This window comes from Arvicola amphibius, chromosome 2 (genome assembly GCF_903992535.2).
Source record: "Arvicola amphibius chromosome 2, mArvAmp1.2, whole genome shotgun sequence".
NCBI lineage: Eukaryota > Metazoa > Chordata > Mammalia > Rodentia > Cricetidae > Arvicola > Arvicola amphibius.
The window spans coordinates 18705093-18716399 of record NC_052048.2 but is presented as its reverse complement, the minus strand read 5'-3'; the positions used below and the strand labels follow the sequence as shown (position 1 = coordinate 18716399).

General features: G+C 40.5%; 1 protein-coding gene across 1 annotated transcript; it reads right to left on the bottom strand.

The window, feature by feature from the left end:
- Window positions 1-903: 903 nt before the first annotated feature.
- On the bottom strand, window positions 904-9374 carry Magohb (mago homolog B, exon junction complex subunit). Its single transcript, XM_038319214.2, has 5 exons — window positions 9209-9374; window positions 5800-5858; window positions 4618-4728; window positions 2192-2274; window positions 904-1241 (listed from the first exon to the last, which is right to left on the bottom strand). The coding sequence occupies exons 1-5, from the start codon at window positions 9300-9302 to the stop codon at window positions 1142-1144; spliced, it is 447 nt and encodes a 148-aa protein (XP_038175142.1). The 5' UTR covers window positions 9303-9374; the 3' UTR covers window positions 904-1141.
- Window positions 9375-11307: the final 1933 nt, after the last annotated feature.

Sequence of the window (11307 nt, the reverse complement as noted above, 5' to 3'; positions counted from 1 at the left end):
GTCCATGTTCTCCACGTTAGTTCAGAGAACTGAGGCCATGTACACACTGAAGACAGATCAGGCCCGCAACTCCACTGCTCATCATCGGGAAGTCTGGGAGTTCAGCTCATCTCTCCTAAAGGATTCTTCTTTAGAGATACAGATTCATGTAGTCTAAGCTAGTCTAAAACCGACTATATTGCCAAGACAGGCACTGAACTCCTGACCCTTCGGCATCTTTTTTCTAGCACTGGGATTATGCTCTGGCCACCATAGTGGAACACACCTTTAGTCCTCAAACTCAGGAGGCAGAGGCAGGCAGTTCTCTGTGAGTTTGAGACCATCCAGAAGGAGGAAGAGGAGGAGAACACCAGCAGCAGTGCTAGCAGAGATAATGAGAGATGAACTGTAGTTCGAAGGACCTGGGAAACATGAATGACTTGTTTCCAGTAAGACTCTAACAATAGGCATGCACACCATAAATGGTTAAAACAAAATTCTGTAAAGCTTCAACTCAGCTCCTACATAAGTGTGCACACATGCACATAGGAGTAAGAGCATAATAAGATAGGCCAAATGTGGAGTACTGACTATGCTCTTTCAAACGTGGAGAACTGAATATGCTCTTTTAACAACTTCAGGAAATATTTAAACGTGAAGGATCCCAAGAAGCCTTGAGATAATGTAAAAAAACAAAATCTCAAACCTCTGTAAACAACCTCTGTACGTATCACAAAGATAAGTCCTATGAAGTACGGAAGCAGAAAAGTGATTCTATGGCAACTTCAGTAGCTGGAATTTGGCTGTGTACTTCCAGATGAGCAACCTCTGCACTAGGCTCTTCCAACCATACCAACCAGAACAACTTACCATCCTTAAAGCAAGACATGGATTCAGTCAAAAGAAAACAAAAAACTCCACATCCAGGCTTTGGTACGTTTTATTAGGGCAAAATTTCAACAAAAAGTGGCTTTTATTTACAGAATCAAATGCATATAGGGACTATCTAGCCCACATGGACCCAAGAGAGGAAAACCATTAAACCTGTTTTTTTTCACATATTGAGTTTATATACAAAAGTTTCACATTCATAAAAATTCCAAAATTATCAATAAAAAACCTCCCTTTAATTAAATATATAAATAACCTCAAAAGTATTAAATTAAATTGGCTTAATCTTGAAATGCAGTCCAATGAGACTGAACACTAAACATTTCAAGTCCTGCACCAAATAGTAAAATACACGGAGTCCTTCGGGATCCCTAAAATTAAAAAATGAATAAATAAAGTTACCTTTTGTTTTCTATGAAACATAATCTTATAAATTCCTGAAACAAAGCAAACCATTTGTACCAATTAAGCTTATAAAGTTCAGGAAGAAGGAACACTTGCTGACAGCCGAAGTGAACGAACGGACCAAATGGACCGACTAGCGCTTCTCTCTTCCCGTAGGGAGGAGTGCAGTCCAGGAGCACTCACTGCTCTCTGGAGAGAAGCACGTCCACTTACAAACCCAGGCCAGCACACAGCCCACGTCCTCCCCAACTGTAGGAATCTATTTAGGTTTAAACAGCCAGTTGTTCTTCATGAACAGTGTCCATTACTATTGTGCGCTCATCCTTTCCCCTGCTTCAATTCTTATTTGAAGCACCTTCTATGTGCTGGGCACGCTTCTAACTCTGAAGACAAAGCAAGGTTCTCAAGCAGCTCACTCAAATAAGCTATGATCTAGGGCAACATAAGCAATGAAAGCAATACAGGGACATTTTCAGGGAGAAAAGCATGAAGAAGTGACATGATTCAGGCCAGCAAAGCTTAAATACATGCTGGAAAGAACCTACGGACACAGAGCTGGCTCACACACACGCCTACTGTTCAGTTCAAGTGCTAAACCCAAGGGAAAGTATGACATAATACGGGCTCAATGAAGATGAGCAATCCAAAACTTTCTTCCTTTACATTTCATGACATTATAACCAAGATTTTTAATACAAAATGACCTACAAATATCGGGCATTATTATGCACACTGCTGAACTGGGTACTTAGTGAAATAATGCTGTTAATACCTCAGGCAGTCAGATAACAAGTGTTTAATTACTTAAATGTCCCAGTGGCTTCTGAATACTAAATTGCCTTATGTAGACCATAGTACTAACATGAGCCTCACTAATGAGTTACATCAGCTCAGCCAAACACTTTAATATACTTACTTTGATTGATTTACATCAATAAGAGAACCTATTTTTGATGTGGTAAAAGAAATGTGCTCATCCCCAATTACAATTTCAAGTTCCTGGAAACAAAAAACAGCAGAGAAATAGCATCAGTTAAAAAAAAAAAAGTAAAAAAGTCTACCTCACATATACCTGTACTCATGCTACAAAGAAGTACAAACTTTCTAGAACTTAATAGAGGGGAAAGAAATTTAATCTCCACCAAGCATTGTGGCACATGTTCATAATCCCAACACTCAGAAGGCCAGGTAGGAGGACTGTCTCAAATCCAAAGCCAGTCTGATCAACACAAAAAGCCAAAAGAAATTTAATCTGCTAGACTGAATCCTCTTAATATAACCTCATCGATTGCACATTGAACACTGGCCTCAATTTCAGAATCAAGACAGACCTGCTTCCCAGAGCCATTAAAAAGAAAGGCCTCAGACAAACCAACACAGACGTGTTTCTTATGATGTCGGTAAACATGAGAGCTGTCGCTTTAAAGCATATGTTATAGAAATGATTATATAAATACAAACCCATTTAAAGTATCACAAAATGCATTTTCCCTTTCTGTAAGTTTCTACAAATATATGACATTCACAACAGCTACCATTTTAACCCCTACCATATATCGGGCCCGACTGCTGGGACTTTACAGACACTCTCTGCAGTCTCTAAGACACCTTTGCAAGGGAAAAGACTTCGTTATCCCTTTTCACAAATGTACAGTCCTAAACTCATAAAGCACAGAACAGACAATGATATCAATAACCAAGACTACTGTACCGTAACAGTAACGTTCCCACATAGAGACTAATACTCTCTGAAATTCAATAAAAACTAGAACTTATAAAACAATACAATGTAATGTGGTTGCTTCAGTATCATTATCATCATACAAATTTTATCTGTACTACTTATCCAGAAACCTAAAGCTAATGAAGGGGCTGCATGTTTAAAGCGTTCTTACACTGAATTACGAACCAGATCCTAATAAAGACGGTTCTACCTACTTAATCAAAAGGCCTAACTATGCACTTCATGAGATACAGCAAACTGAGAATTAGCTAATATTCTCTAATAATTACAAAATTCTTTGTTATCCAGTGGCAGTTTTTGGAGCAGCCCCACTACCCCCTCATTAAAACGCATTACCAGTGCACAGATAAGAGCACAAGCTCAGGTGAAAAATGTTTTTATATCTAATAAGACTGTCTCCATATCTGCAGTCATTTTTCTAGAACTGGTAGTTCAGAAATGAGATGACACGTCAAAAATAAATGGAAAATATTGGCATTTTCAGATGTATATTACAAAACCACCCTCTAAAAGAATTATATCAACTTATAAACAGTCAAGTCTAGATATCATATCCTCACTGTAGAAACAGGCTTAATAATTTTAAAATATCTTAATGTTTTGTGGACACAGACACCCAGTGACTACTATGTTAACAGTGGTATTACTATGCCTCCAGTTCCCACAGATCACAGACCACTACCTGTTTCCCTGCAGCACACTCTACACGAGGCTCTTGTCACAGAACAGTTAAATGCCTGCTACTTTCAGCATGTTTTATGCCACTATATATTTTCCTCTCGTCAAAGAAAGTGTGATATAAAGTTTAGTCCTCAGGAACACACAAAAATGAAATTACATGTTTCTTTCTCCCAGATCTGGTATTTCACTTCTCCAAGAGTTGAAAATACCCAATTCAGAAGCCAAACTATCTTTATACAGAGTGAAATTAGACCTGCAGAGTTCTTTGGGACCACTTTGAGAAACACCAAGTATTCTGAAGGGAATATAATAGCCAAATACATTTGAATAGCAACAACAACAAAAAAAAAAATCAACCAAAACTTTTTCTGGGCATTCAAATATATAAATTCTGACAGGTAAAAAATTAGAGAAAATGAATTGCTACACTAAGTGATAAGAACTAACTCTCAAATTTAGCTATCAAAGTTGTACTTACATACAATGCTGAAATTACAAAATTAGAAATAATTAATGATAACAGCTAATCTACAATAAATAATTTAAAAACAGCGCCAAATACCCTAACTTTGGCTGGACAGACGAGAGAGAAGATGTAGAATACTGTCAAGTTTAAAGCTATGTGCTAACTACTCTACTTAGAGCTATGTGCTAACTCCTCTAAGAGTTGGAGGTAGCAAAGGAAATGAAGCTAAGTAAGAGCTGGAAGGTATAAGTTGGATGAATAATTGCTTGCTTAGCATGTATGAATATTGAGTTCAATTCCTAGTACCACAAAAAAATAATTAAAAAGAAAATGACGGTATATAATCAAAGTTTCAATAAGAAACCACCCTGAATGTATGAGGTAAAACCTGTCATTTATATTATCATATAATCTTTGACTCTATCCACTAAACGAATCGCTTGGCACAGACCTGCCGGCCAACCCTGTCAGGGGGCGGCCACAAAGCGTCGTCCTCTTTTGTAATTTCACTGTCGTCGATAATTCTCTTCAGTTCTTCCATTACACTCTTGTGAACATAGGCCTGAAAACCAATTACAATAAAAACTTATAACGCCCATCTGTCTTCCCACAGTTCAGCAAGATATAATAAAAGCAAGCTATAAATCCTAAATAGTCGAACAGAATAGGAGCAAAAAACTGAATTTGATTCCAATGGTGCAGAATTAAAATTTATCCTTCTCACAATATGTTTTCTAGTCTGCTGCCCTCTGACAGACATCCTGCCCTCTTCTTACCGGAGCTGCTGTAAGGAGTATCAGGGACACCCCGGTAGCTTACGGTTAATGGAGCAACATAAGCGCTACAGAGTGAGGACACGACACAAGCACACAGGAGCTGGCACACTAAGCCCAGTTCACACTTCTAAGCCTTTTGTTTAAAAATAACACTTCACAAAATGAATTAAATGATATGGGGCTATAAATATCCAGATTGACTCTTTTGTTTAAAGAAATGCTAAAATAAGAACCACCATGGCTCAGTGGATAAAGGCAGCCAAGACTGAAGAACTGAGTTCAATCCCTAGAACCCACATGGTAGGAGAAAGCCAATTCCTAGCAGTTGTTCTTTGATTTCCACGCATGCATGCTATGTTACATGTGTACCTAATGGGTGAGCATACACATACACACACAAATATACAAATGTTAAAAAACCTTTTTTAAAAATGCTATAATCATACGTAATTAAGAGAAACCTTTCAATCTATAAATTGGTTTCTTCATTGACGCAGAGACTTTGAATAACTTTGTCAATACAGACAAGATAAATCAACAAAACATAAAACATTAGACATTTGAAAAGAACTTAGCCAGAGGCAGATGGATCTCTCTGAGTTCAAAGCCAGCCTGATCTACACTGTAAGTTCCAGGACAGCCAGGGCTACAAAGTGAGATGCTGTCTCAAAAAAGAAAGAGAGAGCAAGAGTGAGAGAGAGAGAGAGAGTGAGAGAGAGAGAGAGAGAGAGAGAGAGAGACAGACAGACAGACAGACAGACAGAGAGACAGAGACAGACAGAGAGACAGAGAGAGGAAAAGAAAAAGAAAAAAGAAGGAAGGAAAGAAAGATGAGAGAGAGAGAGAGAAGAACTCACCTCTTTTCTGATCATCACATCGTTTTTATAGTTGCTGTTGTTGGCATATCTAAGCTTTCCTGTGTGGAGAGAAAGAAAGAACATCATGAACAATTTTAAAGGTACAGACAATTTCATATTCCCACTTGTATTAGTATCATCTTCATGTAAGATCAATGCTAAACACTCAATAAATATGAGAGTGAGCTAGCAAACTTTAAAATGTTCCATACCTTCACTTCAACATACAATGGGTCAGGTTTGTTAAGTCCTGTTCTCTCTCTCTCTCTCTCTCTCTCTCTCTCTCTCTCTCTCTCTCTCTCTCTCTCTCTCTCTCTCTCTCTCTCTCTCTGACACAGGATCTCACTGTGTAGCCAGGTTGGTGGCCTTGCACACAAAGTGATCTAACAACCTGCCTGTGTCCTAAGTGCTGGGATTTACGTTGCACACAACAAACAGGTGTATGTTCTTAATCTAGCCCCTGAACTAAATGTGACTGTTCAAGTGTCATGTGCTGGTGCTAAATGCAGTCCTCACAGCATTTCCTCTGATCTCTAAAGGAATTCTAGTAGCAACTTTCACTTTCTCACCAACTCACAGGAGATAAAATCAAGGGAAGCAACTCGCTCAGGGCCACACAGGTCTCAAGATGTATCCTTTGCATCAACCTTTTCTCTATTATTCTAAAATGTTCTCTTAATAGTTTTCCTTCAAATTAGTGTATATACTTAAGATAATGAGATTCTTTAAAAATTCTAATTAGCAAGTGTACAAACTCTGTAAACTCTCAGTTTGTTGGCTGACTATTTCAATCCATCTGTCATGACCTCTGAAGCCCCAATGTGTGCTTCCCTTCATGGTTCGTCAGCCACATTCTCAGATACAGCTATAGTGTCCTTCTCATGTGCTAAAATAATAGGTTACTAGACTGGGGTATACCCACCAGAAACTGTAAATTCTGTAAGTCATCATTTCTCCTATGAGTATAATGATTCTGTGGCAAAGGTGCATGAGAATCAATCCAAACATAAATTTCCCTGATAGTGTTGCTCTTAATTTATGTAATTCAAGGTGATAAGGATAAGCTGTATGACATTCGTGGGAAAGGAAACTGAGAATAGAATTACAAAAGAAATAAATAAAAAATCAAACCAAGTAAAAAGTACAAAACCAAAAAGCTACCGCAACAACCACATGAAACAAAGTAAGTTTGCTCCAAACAACATTTGGAGAACAAGGATAAAGTTGCCTAGAAACTTAATGTCCAAAACATGCATACAACATTTACTTAAAATCTATGGAGTCATATGGAGTTAAATGTCTGTGCCTCAAGTTCCACCTTTAGCTTTGACACTTAAGTATTGCCCAGTACATAATGTGCATTCAAAAATAAAAATCCTCAGGGCAGGAAACAAAGCTGTCCAAAGACAGAATTGCCTTATACTACACAGGAGGGAGTTTTTCTCTCCCCCAGAAGACAAGAAAGTTTTTTCTTTCATATCTCAAGTGTCTCATCTTCTAAGGAAAGATTTTTTTTGGTTTTGGTGGTTTGGTTTTGTTTTGGCTTGGTTTATTTTGGGGGAGGGAGGGTGTTTTGTTTTGTTTTTAGAGACAGGGTTTCTCTGTGTAGCCCTGGCTGTACTGGAGCTCACTATGTAGATCAGGATGGCCTGGAACTCATCGAGCTCTGCCTGCTTCTGCCTCCCAAGTACTGGGATTAAAAGAATAAGCCACCACCACACCTGGCTTAGGGAGTTTTTTTCTCTCTTTCTTTTTAAGGTCTGATCATTTATTTAATACTCTTAAAGACTTACTCTTTCCTAGACTCAGATGTAAAAGTCGAAGCTCTCAGAAAGGGCAGTCTATGTCTCTTGGAAATCTATTCCTGGCGGGTTTTGTTTTGTTTTGTTTTTGGCTTCCTTCATTGTCTAGGACAAAAATTTACCGTATTCTGCAGCCTCTTCATTTTTTTTAGTGTTGTTTCTTCAGAGTAATAAGTCAAAGTTGGGAATCTTAGGTGCTTTGGTCTGGGACTTCTCTGTTTAAGAGCTTTCTGACAACATACTGGTAGAAATCTTTTTCAGAAGAGTTTGAAAAGCTTTAGGATTCTGCGAGCTGTTAGTCCAGGACTATTCTTGTTTTTAAAAACAACAACCAATTTGCAGACACTCAGATTGGCATCCACAATGTATCTAGAACAGACGTATGCTTCCTCTCTCCAGTTCTCCTTGGTCTATAGCAAGTATGCTCCTTACTCAACAGCAGGTGCACTCTGAAGTGGGTCAAGAAGCCTTCTTGCATGGGGAAACTGTTAGGAATATTTTCCTATGATGAGCTCTCTGCCTACACAAAATCCCAATCAAGCCAAATCAAAACAAGCCAAATTAAGAAATATCCAGGTTTAATGTGAGTTCTGCACTCTCAGGTGGCCCCGATGTGCAAAGCGACCACCGGGAAGAAGGAAGAGACCATATGTTCCTCTTTGGTGAGTTCATTTAAATACTCTGTGGAAATGGTTCTGACCCCTGCCCCCCCCCCCCAGGGGTCAGGACCTGGCCTGCTGGGATTTGGAGTCCAGACCAAAATAACTCTCAGGCCTGGGGGCTGGGGCCTACGCTCCCAACTTAACAAAAACCTTATTTGTCGTCCCCATCAATGATTGGGACCACACAACCCCTCCACTCTTCACCCAGAGCACCAGCAGCTCCTTCTGTGGCCTTTGCTTTTCTTAGAAAGCCCAGAGCTTGTGTTCATTGCCCATTCAATGTGTTCTGACAGCCAGTGGCTGGGAAGGAGATATTCAGCTTCTTCTTAACAGGGCTGACCACCTAGGAGGTAATATGAAAAGAGCTTCCAGCTTTTGCTGACTGCCTGACCTCTGGGCATCATCCATCTATGTATCTTGACATAGACGGTGAAGAACTGTATTTCAACCTCCCCTACAATGCAACCTTAACACATACAGTAAATGGGTGAGTCGGTCAAAGGATTACCCAAAGATTTCAAGCATCTGCTGAAATATCACTTGGTAATTCTGTTAACACTGCCGAGGCACAGGCTCTCCATTCCAGGTTCCCTATTCCTTTATGTTCAACTTTTCTGGTGGTAGCAGGATACGCCTTTCTGGGTAACTTTACAGCAATTTTTCTCTCACAAAAGCACGCAAGCTCTTCCTAAGTTGGAAGGAACCCCTTCAAGCCCTCCTGGGAGGCTGGGGCATGTTGACATACCAGTCACCCCAGTATCCAGGAAGCTGAAGCAGTAGGATCGTGAGTTCGAGGTCAGCCTGGACTAAACAACGAGACCCCCGACTCAAAACTAAACGAGTAAACTGAAATAAACAAAAGAGAAAGGAAAATAAATTAGAAATCCACCCCATGGGCAGCTGGCCCTCCCTCGCGGCTCCGCCCCCGCCCCCGCCCCCGCTCACCGTCCGGCCGAAACTCGAACTCCAGAAATTCGTGCCCAAATTTGCCCTTGTGCCCAACGTAGTAGCGCAGGTAGAAATCACTACCCATAGACATTTTCGCCCTCAGTAAAGCCCGCTGCACGGCCGGGAAAGAGCCGCCGGCGCGGGGTAGTGACGTCAGCGGCGCGGACGAAGAGCGTCAGGTGAGGGGGGGGAGCTTTCCCGATGGAGGAGGTCGACGGGGGAAAGCTGCAGGTCGGCAGGAGACCCTGAGGACTAGAGGTTCGCACTGGAGCGGCTTCCTAAGATCACAGGCACATTGTTTGTTTTGTTTTTGTAAAGGTTTTTATATGCTTTGCTTTTTACTTTCAGTTCTTTGACGATTTCTTACACGTATAAGATGGATTTTCTACCTCCTTACCCTCTCTCATCCCTTTTGCTGAACCGCTCTCCCCATCATCACGTCCTCCTTACGTGCATCTGGGTTGGGGAAGGACTTATCGAGTTTAATGAGATTTGCTTGCGTGAGCATGGTGGCACATAAAGCCCCGGATGTCATTATGGGATTCTTACTGTTTTGGATGAGCCACCTACTCTACCTCTCCCCCATCTACTGCCTCCAGTCCTTCTGCCGACAGGATTCCTGCGCGCTTTCTTGTTAAATGTTTTCCGTTATCCTCAGTCCTCCATTTCTTTAACCAACCCCTAGTCCCCTTTCTGGTTTAATAACCTACACTCACTAACATTTGACTACACACATACACAAGGTAAGATCCACATACATGAGAGAATGGGTTATTTGTCTTAATAGTTCACGGTTACCCCTCACTTACTATAATAAATTTTTAGATTCGTCCCTTTTCCTAAAAATTTAATTTTATCTTGGTAATGAACAAATCTCTCTCCTCTCTCTCTCTCTCCTCTCTCTCTCTCTCTCTCTCTCTCTCTCTCCTCTCTCTCATCTCTCTCTCTCTCTCATCTCTCTCAGCTCTCTCATCTCTCTCCCTCTCTCCTCCTCTCTCTCTCCTCTCTCTCTCTCCCTCTCCTCTCTTCCCCTCCCCTTCTTCTCCCCCCCTCCCCTCCCCTCCTGTCCTCTCTCGGCTTTGGAAGGAACATTTATAAACCACTTTTACTTTCTGGTTGCCCTGTGGTGTGGGTGTGGCTTTTTCCTGGGTCTTGAACTGAGGTTTACAAGCTGTACTTTCTGTGGGTATCTCTGATCTTGAAGCACATTGTAAAGTGGGGTGTGGCTCTACTTCCTGTACCTGGTGAGGTGAGTAGAGATGCATTCCAGTGGCAACCAGAATATAATCCTCCTGAGTCCTAACAGAAGCCTTTGGACAAGGCTTGACACTTATCTGGTAGCCAGCAGCATAGACTAAGATTAAGAAAGCAAAGAAAAAAATAATAAAATTAAAGTAAATACATCTTTAAAAAAAAAGAAAGATAGAATGAATCGCTGTGATGGGAAGTTTGATGTTCAAATGGCACATGAAACTGAAAAACCCAAACAGCAATCACGGAAGAGTTTTACGTAGGAGAACTTGTGATTCACTTCATTCTGTAAGGATTAATAGTAGCCAGGGTGCCTGGGTTGCTAGACCACAATTCCCAACAGTTTAAATCAGAAGTAAGGAGCAGTCTAGTGTGGGATGGTATTGAAGAGCACAAAAGGACAGTGAACTTACACATAGTCCACTTTTCAAATCCTAGTCACCTCTCTGTTACCAACACTGAGTAATCCTGTCAGATGACTGATAGCCTTCTGTGGTAATCCTAAGAAAGTACAGTCTCAAAACCGTCACCACCTAATTATCTTTCCACTTGTGTGATCATTAACTAACTAGAAACACAGTAATCAACTTTGCCAAACACAGACCTGAGAAAGTTAAATGACATGTATATGATGTGCTTGGAAGCCTGTACTGCCTGAGTTTTAGCAAGTATTTCCTGTGTGCCAGAAGAGATGGGCATTAGTCATAAAACAATAGAGCAGTCTGTATCTTCGGGAAAAAAGAGAATGCAAACATGTAAACCAAACATCAGTACAGGGAAGCAATTAGTATTACATGTATTACATATAGTGTATACACAGAAAAGCATCCATGTACAAAAAAAAA

Excerpts from the sequence above, each read along its gene's own strand:
- Magohb (XM_038319214.2), bottom strand. The coding sequence starts at position 9,302 with ATGTCTATGGGTAGTGATTTCTACCTGCGCTACTACGTTGGGCACAAG. Across the intron at positions 5,859-9,208 it reads GTTCGAGTTTCGGCCGGACG|GAAAGCTTAGATATGCCAAC; the intron begins GTGAGCGGGGGC and ends CTCTCCACACAG. Across the intron at positions 2,275-4,617 it reads CTGACAGGGTTGGCCGGCAG|GAACTTGAAATTGTAATTGG; the intron begins GTCTGTGCCAAG and ends TTTTGTTTCCAG.